Source organism: Gymnogyps californianus, chromosome 4 (genome assembly GCF_018139145.2).
Source record: "Gymnogyps californianus isolate 813 chromosome 4, ASM1813914v2, whole genome shotgun sequence".
NCBI classification, from domain to species: domain Eukaryota; kingdom Metazoa; phylum Chordata; class Aves; order Accipitriformes; family Cathartidae; genus Gymnogyps; species Gymnogyps californianus.
Genome location: NC_059474.1, coordinates 280,250 through 294,517, shown reverse-complemented (window position 1 = coordinate 294,517; position 14,268 = coordinate 280,250). Strand labels below are relative to the sequence as shown.

The following is a 14,268-nucleotide window of genomic DNA, read 5'->3' as shown; positions in this document are numbered from 1 at the left end:
GAGAGCCCCCAACGCCGGGCACGGTGCTCCCTGCCCTCCTGCTGCCTGCTCTGCGTGGTCAGCACCAAAAGCACCCCGGTGCGTGGCAGACACAAGCAGCCAAGGGCTGGGGAGTTTCACGCCGGCAACCAAGTCTCTGCGTTCAAAATACAGCTCAGCGCTGCCCGCAGCAGCAGCCCAACATTGGGGGAAATACTCAACAAGCGACCACTGAACCTTTCCCTAGCTGGGCGATGGGGTGGGGAAGACACCGAGCATCTTCCCTGACTCAAACCACACCAAACCCTTAAAAAAAGGGAGAAACCTCTTGGTAACCTTCTCTAGAAGCTAGCCGCACTAAATGACAGAGATTAGTCCTGGTTTCACGCCTCCTCCGGTGTACTGTGTAAGGCCATGTTGGTTCCCCTCCATGTAACGCCATGTGAAGACTATAAAAAGCTGAAGCGCCAGCTCCGAGATCCCCCGGGTGAGTGGCTCCTTGGCGAGGTGGGGGGCAGAGAAATGCTTTGCTGCTCTCTGGCAGGGCCGGAGGGTGACCGGGCTCCCCGCTACCCCAGCCGTCCTCCTCTGTGTCAGCAATTCGCCCGCTGTGCCCTGCGAAGCACTTGCAAGCGGCTAGCAGAAAGGCGGCTGGACCGGGATGCTGGCTTCTCCCCGTTCTAGCTGTTAGGGTACGGCATCCAGCTGGCGAGGAGACGGCATGCAGGAGGGAGACAGCAGGACTCCACCGACAAAGCTCTTCACAGCTACAGGAGCATCCAGGAGCCCTGCTCGGGAGCTGGGAGCAGATGCTCGAACCTCCACCAGGCTCCAGACTACGTAGTAGCTTAATACAGAAACTGTGGGCCCCCCCGGATCCCGGGATGCTCTGCACCACCCAGTTGTGGTTATTAATATTTCATTCGGTGGTTCCAAACTCTGCTGCATAATGTTGCTGCATAAATATTTGATGACATTACACAACCTTTGTTCCCTTGGCAGGTCCTGCACTCGGGAGCGAGGAGAGCATCCGGGGCTGAGAACAGATGCACTCAGATACAAACTTTGCTTCTAGCAGCAAGAACTCTGGCAAAACTCCTCCTGGCTACCAACAACTGCCTGCGGTGGAGCCGGCATCGCCCGTCTCGAACGCGGGGCTGCAGATCGCAGGTCCTGCAGGTTCCCCCTAATTCGATTCCGCTCCGAGTGCGGGAGTTTTGACCCAGACCTGGCCGGGAGCACTGACCGTTGGCACCGTCACAAGTACGGACGAGCACGCTTGTATCAGCATCACCTTGCACCAGGCAGGACTGGTACTGTATCGCTAAACACTTCTGCTGGACAAAGCTTGAGGGCTTCTGATGCAGAAAAGCAGAACTTCTCAGGCTGCAACTGCTGCTGCAGATATTTCCCACGTAGTGTCCATGCGGTTTTCCAGCAGCGGGTGGAGGGGGCCGGCGTGCACCCCCTGAGCGGGGCTGGGAGCTGCTGGAGTTGATGCCCGGGCATGAACCGAGCAGAGGTCAGCGCTGCCCACCCGAGCAGGCAGGATGCCATCCCGCTCACCGTCAGGGAACTCGGCCTCTTGGAGGAACCAAGCCTTCTCCAGGCAAAACCTGTTGGCATTAACGCTGTCTCTACTCCCACAGCACTCCACCAGCAGAAGGACAAGCTCCCTCGGGGGGTATTTCCCAGGGTGACGTTACCTGCGTTATAGCTGGGTATACGCTACAAGAAATTTTGCATTTTGAACAACCGGCAACACCTTGCACACGCACTCTCTCACAGGCGTGATCCCGTGCAGAGACAGCATGTGCAAGGGGAAGAAACAACAGGAGAAGCAGGGTTAAATCAAGCGGCGGTCAGATCTGTAAAGCTCCCTGCCAGACAGGGTGCTGAGCGCTGGGCTGGCCCCACCGCTCCACCCTTCTGCTGGAGGCACAGGAAAATCCGCATTTGTAAAACTTTTCATTTGGAAGTGGATTAAACAGGAGCTCTCAAAGTAATCACAAAGTATTTCACTGTATTTGGTGAGCTCAAAGAACCACAGACATAAATCAAGAGCATTTACTGTAACGTTAATAAAACGGCAAAGTCTTCTCGCTGACACAGCATGGCCAGTGAAGTTGCACGTTTGTGCCTTTGGTTATTTTTATTTTCACTTCTTCCTTGAGATCAGGCAAAAATTCTCAGGATTTCTCTTTAAGCTGAACAGCGATATCCTGGTTATGCTAAAAATAAACATACAGGACACTACCAGAGCACAAACCAGAGTCCGTGCTGTAACCTGCAGAAACATCAGCTCGACAGAGAATCCAGATACGACAAACCTTTGGAAACGTTAAAAGCAGAACCCAACGGCACGGCTTGCATCGCTAAGGCAGGAAAAACGTTATTATTAACATGCAACTTCCACAAGCCAAGCACCAGCACCCTCCGGCAGCAGGGAAGCCGCCGGAGCCCGTGCTCCAGCCGAGCTGCAGAGATGCTGCATGCAACACAGGCACAGACAGGTGAAATGGAGAAATGACTTGAACAGAAACTTGAAAGGAAAAGCCAGACATTAAATGATGCTGCTTTCTCATTCAGCAACCTCCCCCCACCCTGTCTGTCCACAGGCACCCGAAACCGGGTCAAACTCACAATTAAAGCTCAGCAGCATTAACATACAAAAAAAGGGGGGGAAAAAAAAAAAAAAAAGAGCAAAACAAGGCACGTTCAGAAGCAGCGTTAGCAGTGACGGTGTGGATACAGCAGCAGATTGTACCTTCCGTGTTGCTGGGGCCTGCCTCATCATTGCAGAAAAGACAGACGGAGCGAGAGAGAGAGAGAGAAAGGGAAACAGGGAGGCAGAGAGAGACTGTTAGCACACTCGGTCACAACAATGCGGCTCTCGGCGGCTCTGTCTCGGGAGCACGGGCTGCCCGGCAGCGCTTGCAAATGGCTGCGGCTTCCCTCTATCCGCTCGCCATCCGCCCCGATAATCCACCAAATGCCTCTCCCGAAGCGCCAGCTGCTACGGACGCGGCTGCTCAGCGGGGCTGCGACGCGCCGGGGCCGCGGGGGCCCATGCCAGCCGCCGGAGCCGCGGCCGCTCGTCCTCTCTCCGCCGGTGTCTCCAACCACCGCCCCGGCGGCTCATTACATCACCGCCGGTGGGTCTCTCCTCCCTGCGCCGCGGATGCTGCACCGAGCCGGTGGCGGTGGCGGCTGCGGGCAATGCTCCTCTCGGGCGAGGGGTCCTCAGTAGCTTAGCAACACCCCGGCTCAGCCGCCTCGCCGGCGGGGTCCAACCGGCTCCGTCCCTCCGTTCGGCATCCACGCATGCACGCGATGCCCCACAAACCTCTCCTGCCCGCAGCCCAGCCCGCCCCATGCCTACGCGCCGCCGTGGCCACGCCGGCCCGAGGGGCGGCTGGGACCTCGCGAGCAAATCCCCTGAGCCCGGACAGACGGACGGAGCTAAGCCTAGACAGACGGACGGACATCTGTGCGGAGTCGCATCCATCTTGCGGCGCTGCCGTTCACCACCCAGCCCGACTCCCACCCTCGCAGCCGCCCAGCTTGGGCCCCAGCCACACGCCTCCTGCCAACGAGGGGATTTATTTTCGAGGAGCTCAATGCACCCCTGCACGGCCAAGGACGCCGGCAAAACCCCCACAGCCGGAACGGCCTCGGAGAACCCCTGCCCTAAAAAAGCCCCCGCCAGTGAGCACTAGCACCCGGCGCAGCATCCGGCACGTCAGCCAGACGGCCGTGTCTGAGCCTTACTACGCTGCCAAGCTCGAACCCTGAATTCCTGCTTGGCATCCCTGTTGTCCCTGGACCAGCGCTCCATCAGAACTGCAACACAGGGGTTTAAATGCCAAAGCAACCGGTAACACTTAGAGCAAGATCTCGCTACAAACTCTTTACGAATCTCAATGCCCTGACCCCACCACATGCTGGAGATCCTGGCCCTGCGGATATCAATTCCTTTTACACACACACACACACCCCCCTTTTATTGTGTATATTATATGTGCGTGAACACAGACCTTCTTTTCCGATATTGACAACTCCCATTTCAATTCCGTTATCTTCCAATACTTCCACACCAAGGCAGCAGGAGGGAGCGGAGCTCGGGCTGACCCAGGCTCGCCCACAGCAGCAACCGTCCTTCTTAAATAGTGTATGCATATACAAGCCTCTACGCACAATAAGCATATTTTTAGCACCAGTAGTTATGGACACTCAGTGCAATACTTGCAATCTCTCGGAAAAAGTCCTTACAGGCAACTTTCACCCGCAGGTTAAAATTCCCTGGACACTCGAGGCAGTCCCGCAGTTTGCCATGCCACGGACAGTCTGCACCCAACCGCAAGAGCCATCATCTGCAGCGGGTTTTGATTTCTGCATAACTTCTGAACTAGGACAATGAACATCTGTGGTGCCTTGCACAGATGTTCTCCCCGGACTGAGGTTTTGAAAGTTGAGAGCATAGATAGGTGCGTGTGTGTGTGTAAGTATATCTATTCTAAAAATCAAAATCTGTGGGTTTGAGACTCTTAAAAGTCTTCTAACACAACAAAAGCCACCCCTTCCCATGGCCCATTAACTTAATTTTCTCCAGAGACGGAGGACGGGAAGTTTCAGACTAAAAAGCAGCATTTGGGACAGAGAAGCTGGAGTCAATCAGAAGGAGCTAAGGAAGAAAACTGCCACCCCTGCGATGACTGAGGGTGCTCCAGGCGCCCGAGTGTTTCCGTGGGAGGGGGAACCAGTGCTGAGCAGACCCGAATAGACCCACACTGCTCCAGGGAGGTGTCGGGGGGGGGGAGGCAGGCACGGCGGCTGCCCCTTGTCCTTGGCCTCGCCGCTGCGCCCATCCGAGGGGGACAGCCGGCCACGCGTCCGTCCCTCCCCGGCACAGCCACGTCCCCCGTGATTCCCCCCCCCATGAACACCCCACGGCTGCAGCTCCCGCGGGTGCCAGCCCACGGCACAAAAGCCGCCTCCTGCACAAGGCGTCCCCGGACGCAGGGACCTGCTGCAACTCCAGCTCCAGCAGCACCCGAGCAAGGAGGGAAGGCGGCAGCCGCTGCACCCAGCACCTGGAGGAACAGCATCGCCTTATTTAAGCCATCGCAGCAGCAGAGCAGAGCCCTCGCAGTTCCCCTCAGCCCTGGACGCTGCAGGAAGCCTCCAGGACGACTCTACAAGAGCTTAAGAACCCTCACCCTGCCCAAGGTAGCAAAATAAAGGCTAAGCGAAGGTTCAATCGCTTTGTAATTACATCCAAGGGGCAGGCACAAGTAAAGGGGAAAGCTATTCAAGCTAAAGGGCAATTCGGCGCATGAACCACAGGTAATAACTGACCAGGAGTAATTAGGCTGGGAATTAGGAGATTTCTTAACAGCAGAGCGAGACAGTTTGGAGGCAGCCTCCCAAGAGCAGCCGTGGGGACAGGACACCCCGGGTTCAGGTACCCGCTGACAAGAGGGGCTGCTGCATGGGGGTCCGAGCACTGCAGCCACATCCCGATCACAAAGCAAGTGGAGAGGTTTGGGGAGTGGGGGACAGGGGCCAAGCAGACCAAGGCCCCCCCTCCAATTTTTCTGCCCTTTCCCTCCAGCCAAAGTTCAAAAATCAGACACACTTTTTAAGAGACTCAAGGGATGCTTCAGATAGCCCAAAATTCAGTAATTAATTATACATGTGGAATTTCCTACCCTATAAGGCTTACACCTGAAACATGCAGATTGGGGTTTTATTCTGTTTGATACACTAAAAACTCTCCCAATATTTTTGCTCTGAAAGCGATTTCAACACTTGTCAGTAAAAACAGCACGTCCAAACTCTACGGTGATGCTTTCCAAAACCCACCCTCCTGGGGTCCTCCAGCGTCATAGCAAGTGGGCTGCAACTGCACTACAGAAATACAGACTGGCACAGACTTTTAAGTGAAAGTCTGCACAATTTTCACGCCAGTTCACAGAAAACCCACCCTGGGAGTTGAGCATCATCTATTCGCCCAAAATATCTCCGTCACTGCTGCTCCGAACCGCTGTGAAGATCGACCAAGGTGACCATCTGCAGCAGCACCATGCACGCTGCTCAGCCAGGAGCTGAATCCCACACGCATAGCCCACGTCCTCATCTTACTGTCGGACTCGATCCAAAGTCCTTGGGGCAACTGAAAAGCACTTAGCATGCCCAGTTCAGGTTACACACTCCAATCAATCGCCTAAAAAGGACAGCAGAGTCTGGGTTTCATTACACATTAAAACTGATTAGTGCAGGCTGGAGACGAGCTGCACGCCGACCCCCCCAGACCCCCCAGCACAGCCCGAAAGCCTTTGGGCGTGATGGGACAGATCACTGCCGGCTGCTCCGCTTAATGGGGGGAAAACTGTCGTCTTGCTGGATTTTAGCTGGCTGAAAGAAAGGGTGAGAATTCCCCGTGTTGAAACGCCGTCCGACCTGGACGGCACCGTTACCCTGAGGCCAGATGCAGTCTCATTTTGTCCGTCTCGTTTTGTCCATCTCCATCACGGGAAAACGCTGCCCGAGGCCCAAAAGGAAAATAAACGGTGCATGGCTTCAGTAAATGCGGTGCAGAAACACTGGTCATGGCAGGGGCCCACTCCACCTCCACGCCAGTTGCAACCAGCAGCTCCCACAGCAGTGGTGGGGGGTTAGTCAGTCTGGGTCTTTAGTTCCTCGAAGACTCTCCAAGTCCTGGTTTTTGTTTGGTTTGGTTTTAACCAGTGAAGTTCTTCCAGAGCCGTAAGTATCATTTAACCGGCAGCTCAAACAGCACGTGGTTGGGTGCCAAACACAGAACACGGGTGCAGCTCACGAGATTTTCCCGCAGGATAAAAGATTATGCTGCTGGATTAAGTCATAGAGCAAACATGGATATCCCACAAAAAGAGTGAGAAAGATGATTAGCGTAGGAAGCAAGGTATGTCATTTTATTCTAATACTTCAAACGTTTTCTCTACCAGCAGCTAAGATCGATCACTGGTATCTTCAATGATGCATCCACTCTTGATCTACAACCCGACACCAGACCCCCCCAAGAATTACTGGCCCCGGGACCCCACCTGCCCACATTTTATAGTCAAGATCTTCTATAACACCCATGGTCTGTTGTACCCGCGGGCGACTCCTCTGTTCAGGACGAAGGCTGCTTTCCTCTCTCTTGTGCAGTTTAGACGCGGCCGTCCGGCTCCCAGAAGGCTGCCAGAGCATCCGCCACGCTGCTCGCCCGAACGCGCCGGTGAAGGAGGCAGGACTGGAGCAGTGCTCAGCAGGGGAGAGGGGACCACCCCGGCAGACGCCCGCAGCTGCCACGGCTGGGCAGGGGCTGAGGGCCTTCCGCCTCGCTCGCGGCTGCGGAGCATCCCGAGTGAGGGCGAGCGGCTGCACCGGCCGTTCAGAAGGGAGCACTCGCAAGCTTTGGTTCCTGTGCACGTTACTTTACTTCCCCATCAATTCATCTCCCCAGAGCATAGGCGGGCTTTCACCAGCCTCCAAAGCAGTTAAGACTCTCTCTCTTCAATCAGCATCAAGAATTTTTGGGTACCTGGCAAGCCTGGAAGCATCCTTCTTGGCATTTTCCCCTCGAGGCAGCACCTCTCGTACCGCAGAGAGGATCAGAGGTTAAAGGCCGGGCTGTGTTGTTGGTACGCAGGATCTGCTGGCCGTGCCGAAGAACCAGAGTCAGGTCAGCAACCCCCCAACCTCTTCTGCTGCAGAAGATGGTTGTCAAAAAACCTGCCTAACATTCACCCCAGATCCTGGTAACAGCAAACCCCTCCACGTCAAGGCCTCTTCCCCAACCACCGCTATGTCAGACACGAGGCTCTCCTGGGGAACCAGGAGAGAGCGATGGTCACCCCGTGAGGAGATGTGCTTTCTCTCTACCGGAGCAGGGACCATCGTACCTTCTACTGTTTTAACTGCACAGCAAAAACATGCAAACTTTGTAAAATACGTTACAGTGCAAAAAGCACGTGACAGCTGTATTCTAGATGTATTGTAGACGTAAGTTTATACAGAGGTGCTTCTGGCAACACACAGCGCTGCCGCAACCTTTGAGAATTCCTAAAGTGTAAATAAAAAAAAAATTAACAATTTTTAAATAGCTACAGAAGATAAATACTGAGGAAAGACTGGCCCCTCCAGCATGGAGTCGCTTCCAGCTGCGGTAACACCGACCTGTCGTACTTTCTATGCATGACAGGCTAAAAAAACAAACAAAAAAAAAAAGTCCTCAAGAAAATGCCTCTGATCCCACAGCAATTTATTAAAACAAGCCAGGTAATGTTCTAATGAGCTGAGAGATGGCTAAATATTCGGATCAAGAGCCAAAAGGAAGTGCTTAGGCAAGCTCTCAAGAGCTGAAGTGCTGAGACAAACCCGCAGATTTCAGGAGCTGACCAAGAGAAGCGGTTTCAGGAGCCCGGACACCGCAGCCCTCCACACCGCCGCTGCAGGTACAGCTACGGGCAGCTCAGACCTGCCCCGTGCCCCGCACGGGGACGGGAGCCAGGCGATTCTGCCCGTGTCAAACAACAAGTAACTACAAGCCAGGAAGAAAGAGGCGCAGGCTGTGCCAAAGGCAGCGCTGAGCCCCAGACCCAGCCGGGAACTCTCGGCCCGGGAGCTTGCCAGCCACGTCCTAGGGCTGGGAACCCTCCGGCAGCGGGGAATCCCCGCCTTGGCTCCACGGAGCGAAAGCCCTGTGCCAACGTCCAGAGAAGAGGAGCTAAGAGTGCTGCCTCTCAGGTAACCGGGGCGGGGATATTACGCATCCCCATAGGCAAACAGACACTGCTCCCATTTGCAAATTTAATTAAGAACAGAATTTATCCAGATAGCTATACGTACGAAGTTAGCCGAGTTTTTACGGTACTATCTTTCACATAAGCCTAGATTAAAATCACTCCTTTTCAAGCAATTAACCATTTTCTGTTGTTCACAGGAGACTGGCACCGGGTGACCCCAAAGAAAACCGCCGCTGCAGGCTTGCCGAGGCTTCCCCAGGAGTATGTAAAGACACGTTATGCTTTCGGCACACCGGAGGCATCCTGCAGCTCAGCCCTGCTCCCCAAGGCAACGTGGGCTCTGCCATTTACCGCCTGCCTCCAGGCAGAGCCGACAGCTCGTGCAGACACACACTGCCTTGACTTCCACACGGGCAAATGCAAACTGAACCCGGAGCCCAACTGGATTTGTCCTCAGAAACCAGAGCTCAACATTACAAGACTTCGACCACAGCCAACACGAGAGAAATCAATGAATACGCCACGAAGCACTGAGCTGGCAAAAGCCGTTAGCTGTGTAAGGGCAGAGGTGGCTCACTCGGGACGGCCACCCGCTCATGCCACACCTGAGCGCTCACTTTATCACCAGTCCAAGCACAGACTGTTCTCAGTCCCAGCAGTGCCTTCCCATCTCCCTGTGCCAAGCAGTTTTTCCTAAAATGAAGCCTTGAGTGTCCAGGGAAGTTACACACTCACCAACTCAGGGCACCGAGGCAGAGGGCATTGGCCTCAAGCTCTCCGCTCTCACGCTGGCTGTGGTCACCCCTCTCCTGCCTTGCACTTGGGTTTTCGCTCTCAGCTCCGTTCCCAGCTTGCAGTTGCCAAAACTGTTGTTGGCGAGTATGTGGCTGAGCCTGGCAAACAGTGCTGCGAGACACCGGCTGCCGCGACAGTCTTGTGCAAGGATCTGCTCACCATCGGGTTTGATTCTGCTCCTCAGGGACGCTCAGAGCTCTCTTTGGGGATCGGCACTGGCCTTCCGACCCATCCATGCTCAGGCTGCCTGCTCTGCTGAGTTGCGTCACACCTTCCCGGTAACAGATTACACTCCCAGCCCGGCTCACCGGCCCCATGGCCAGCCAGCTCCTTCCTCCTCAGCTTTGACGATGATTCTTCAGGACTAGCAGAGAAAGAGCTTATTCTAGGTCAGTAGAGTCAGCCCAAAGGACTGAATTGTCAGACAGGATGGTACCGCACCCACAGAAACAATTCGCAGCAAACACATCTAGCATCCAAACCTAACTGCCTTTTGGTTTCTTGTAACTGGCTACAACCCTTACGCTGAGCCCCTATGGACAGTAAAAGGTAGCAAACAAATCCGGACACCTTCAAGAGCCGAGGTCAGGATCCCACCAGCATCCCCTCTCCCCCAACAGCTCTTCTGCTGGCTGCAGACGGGCAAACGGTGTTAGCAGGGGAAGGGTTTCCAAGTGGCACTTTGAAAAGCTCTAACAGCGTGTTAACGAAGAACCATTAGCCTGAGCATGTCACAGTAAAGCCTGTTTTGGATCAAGAGCTGATGTATACAGAGACAGCTTTTAAGTTATCTGAAGGCATTCAAAAGCTCCAGTAGAAACTCTCTCCAACTCCGGGTCGGCCCAGGGCACGGAGGCTTTCCTCCACTCTGCAATTTCAACCAACTGCTACCCAAGCTCGTCAGGCAAAAGGCCCATTCCCAGACAGAAGCAACCCTGATTCGTGGCTGTAAGCCCCTTAGTGAACAAAGTGCCATATATATTGCTGAAGGAGTCACATGAAAGCTTACACAGACTTAACGTTCAGTTAAGGGAATTAAGGATATTACACTAAGGGGGCAGGGCAGTAGCTGCTCTAATGAACCAGCTCCTCTCCTAATGCACATCTCTGTTTTCTAAATCTAGAATATATACATTCTTTCCACATCCAGGATTCAATAAACACCAACACAGGGCTGGCCACACACCGTCCGGAGCTACCCTCTTAAGCAGAAGCAGCAGATGAGAAAATGCAATTTAACAACGGAAAAAAACAGGTATCGGATGCTTTAGAGCTGTCCTTTAAAAGCGTTCAGTGATACGCAAGAGAAGTTATTTATCTTAAAGCCATGCAAAGTAACAAGGAGCTTTTAGCACCAACACAGATAAGAAGATTGCCGAATCTTATCTCGGCTCGGAGCAGGAGCAGCCTGTGATGCTGCCGGGGTTAACTCCGGCTCATTTACATGGTACCACCAGCTTGCGGCGCCAGATGCTGCTCAGCTCACAGCTCCGTAGGTTCGCTGGCCCTTCCCTTGATTAACGGCAAAATAACCATCATTCTGCGGCATGGCACAGACCTTGCCGCAAGTTCCCGTGAACGTCCCTTAGAGGCACGAAGAACTGCCACGGCAGTTTGTCAGCCGGCCAGGAGGAAAACTAGCCATGTAAAAATCAGCACACGGGTTCATTTAGACCCTTTTGTAGGGCGTGTTTTCGGCAGTTCAGATGTGAGGCACATTTTACGAGACAATCGGATTACTCTTTCCTTTAAAGGATTAATAGGGCTTGGGGTGGCCCCTCTTCTTTAAAAAGAAGCCATCTGGAACCGGATCGCTCCGTGCCCTCATCAGGCTGAAGCAGGCCATCTGCTCCCCGCACGGAGACACTGCCGCTGAACCCGGCTAACGACCCGGCACAACGGCGAACGGGAGGACAAGAGAGGATCAGAGCAAGGTCAAGTGCCCAGCAGAGAGGGAGGTGAAGCCATGCTCCTTACAGAGCTCAGAACAAAACACTTGAGATCCAGCTCCAGCACACGGAACGCCAGCTGGGATGATGAAAGGAACGGGAATGTTACTGGAGCTGGGACAAAGCCAATCCATTGGGGGGGGGGGGGGGGAACCCCAGGCATCAAACTGGCTTTAGCTCATGCTGTCACAGGATAGGTGACCTGTGGCGAGAGACAGCACCCTTGGACAAGAGAGTCATCATCATGCTCACACAGCTCAGGCGTATGGGGACAGCGCTGGACGCGTGTTACGTGTAGACGTAGCGCTTAGGGACACGGTTTAGTGGTGGACTCAGCAGTGTGAGGTTTACAGTTGGACTCGATCTTAAAGGTCTTCTCCAACCTAAATGATTCTATGATTCCCACTCCAGAGAAGGGCTCACTGCCACTCACGCTTGAGCTTGCTGCAAACGCAACCAGCAAACCCTGTGGGACCAACCTTCTCCCACCTGCCACCAGTTAGTGACTTGCTCCCTGCTTCAGCTGACCTGGGACTCTCCGTGCTCAGCGTCTCTGAGGGTCTCCAGATAGAACCGGGCCCTGCAGATGAGCCCGTTTCACCCACAAGCTGCAGACACATTTGTGGGGCCGGTCCCCTTCCAGCTGGAGCTCTGCACAACTCGACCATCGCTGTGCAATCGGGGCAGGGTGATGCTGCCCAGTGGGACCAGGACCCAGGGAGCAACTGTCCAAACTGTGCCGGTACGGGACGGTGGAGGCCGAGCCAGGCAGCTGGCACAGCTACATCAGACAGACAAGGTGGGACTAGACTAGATAAAGCAGACAGGCGAGACGTGACCCGCTGATAAGGCAGAGTGTGTTCAGACACTGGTATCCTACCCCTGATGTCCCCACCAGCGAGGCAGAGCTCACGGCACAGGAGCCACGGAACAGGGAATCCAGCGGTGTCTTTCGGATAGAGGGAAGCCGGCTCTCCACCATCATCCCACCAGCTGGTGCATTAACACGGACCAGCTGAAGGGGCCTCCGGACCCCTGCTCCCACCCCACAGCCGCAGGACCCCGGGGCTGAGCTGGAAGCCCCCGCACAAACAAACAGCCACTGCAGTGCCAACCGGAGCCACCGCACCCGGGCCGAGGCTGGCAGCCTGCACCAGGATGGCGGCCGTGGCACCTTAGACCACAGGGCAGAGCGGGATGCCCGGGAAGGACGCTTGAGGAATACTCTGCTCCGGCTGCTCTCCCAGGCTCCAAACACCCGCAGCTCAAGGACTCTCCAAGCCAAATATAATTTATGTGCACTTTCTATTTCTTAAGATTTAACTTTAGAGAACCTGTCCAGCCTTTCTCCGCATCCCTGAAAGTCCTTACCACCCCCAGCATCCCGGAGCAAGAGTGGCACAGCTTTGTCACGCACAGGACGACAAAGTCCCCACCTCTGCCCGCTCTCAGCCGGGGGAGGCAGCTCCCACCACAGCCCTGGGCGGCAGCAGACCCGGCACCTCTGTCTCACTGGAAGGTGACACTGCGTGACACGGCGTAATCCCAGGCACTTCAGCAAGAGAAGAGACAGGCTTGCTGACCACACGGTCAGTGAAGCGTCGGCAAGGGCCGGCAAACCCTTCCGAGACAGGCCGGCACCTCCCCGCGTGCCAGGGGACAGCCTGAACCCCCAGCTCCTGACCAGCCGCCGGCTCCCCACAGAGAGCCGGAGCAAGGTACGCACGGCGGATGCCTGCGTGAAGAACGAGGACACCCCCCGACACCCCGACACGGCATCGCAGCTAATGGGAAGGACCTCCAGCTTCCTGCGGCCCCAGAGATGACCCAACAGCCGCCCACCACGCTCTGGAGCCCCGTGGGGCTGCCGCTCCCGGCAATAGCACGGTCCACACAACCCACAGCAAAGGCCAGAACAGCCACGACCTCAACAGCGAGAGGCCCTACCCCGCTGCTCCCGACGAGCTCAAAGACAGTAGGAAAACCAAGGCAAACAGAGAAAGACAATAGCTGGGAGGATAAGGACCATCTGCCACAAAAAAGCAGCAAGCAGCAGCTTTTGATACGATTAAAGTCTATATTTAACATGCAAAGAGCTACCTTAATCTCATGAATAAGGATTTATCTGCTAATCATGTTAGTTACTCTGTGATCATACCAACTGGACTGCAATTTTCACACGCTTGTGCAAGGTCAAGAGCTGCAAAGGAGGGGGTGGAGAGCTGACAAGTTTATTGAAGGCTGAAAAAGTTAAATTCTGAGGTGACATCACCAAAACGTGGCACCGGCCTGTCCCTCTGAGAAGAGTTGTGACGTACCTGTCTGAGCCCGTCTCCACACAGCACTAGTCGGGAAGGGTTTCTCTGGACAGCTATTATCATACAACCCCTTCTCTTAAAAGCAATACACAGCTAAAGCTCCGACCAGACGGCAGCGTACGTACGGCAACCTGCAATCAACCTAACTGCCTGGAAACCACGGGGAACGGGGACGGGAAAGTAAAGAAACACAACATTCAGAACTAGAAGTTCTTCCCATCAACGTAACAGAGCCATGACAGCTGGGTACAAGTCAGAGTTGCGTGCGAAACAGCAGCGGCGAGAGCTCGCAGGACCGAGACGCGGGGCAGAGGCATGCACGCCCGTAAAGGCTCAGCGACACGCAGGGACCTCGGACTAGACGGGTCGTGGAGGGGGTCAGGAGAGAGGGGGCACCCGGTAATAGCTGTTCCTGGCCATCCCTCTACACTGCCTCAGCAGCTTCTCCTTACG

At 54.9% G+C, this 14,268-nt stretch overlaps 1 protein-coding gene across 5 annotated transcripts in view; it reads right to left on the bottom strand.

Moving 5' to 3' along the window:
* DCTN1 (dynactin subunit 1) overlaps window positions 1-14,268 on the bottom strand; it is a 60,081-nt gene that overhangs the window by 30,891 nt on the left and 14,922 nt on the right. For 2 of the 5 annotated variants that reach the window (XM_050895782.1, XM_050895784.1), the window contains one exon: window positions 2,747-2,764. The exons of 2 other annotated variants lie outside the window; for them this stretch is intronic. In XM_050895782.1, the coding sequence (XP_050751739.1) occupies window positions 2,747-2,764 (18 nt within the window). Of the gene's footprint in view, window positions 1-2,746; window positions 2,777-14,268 lie in introns of those variants that run through there. One more of the 5 variants, XM_050895783.1, reaches the window with a different exon arrangement.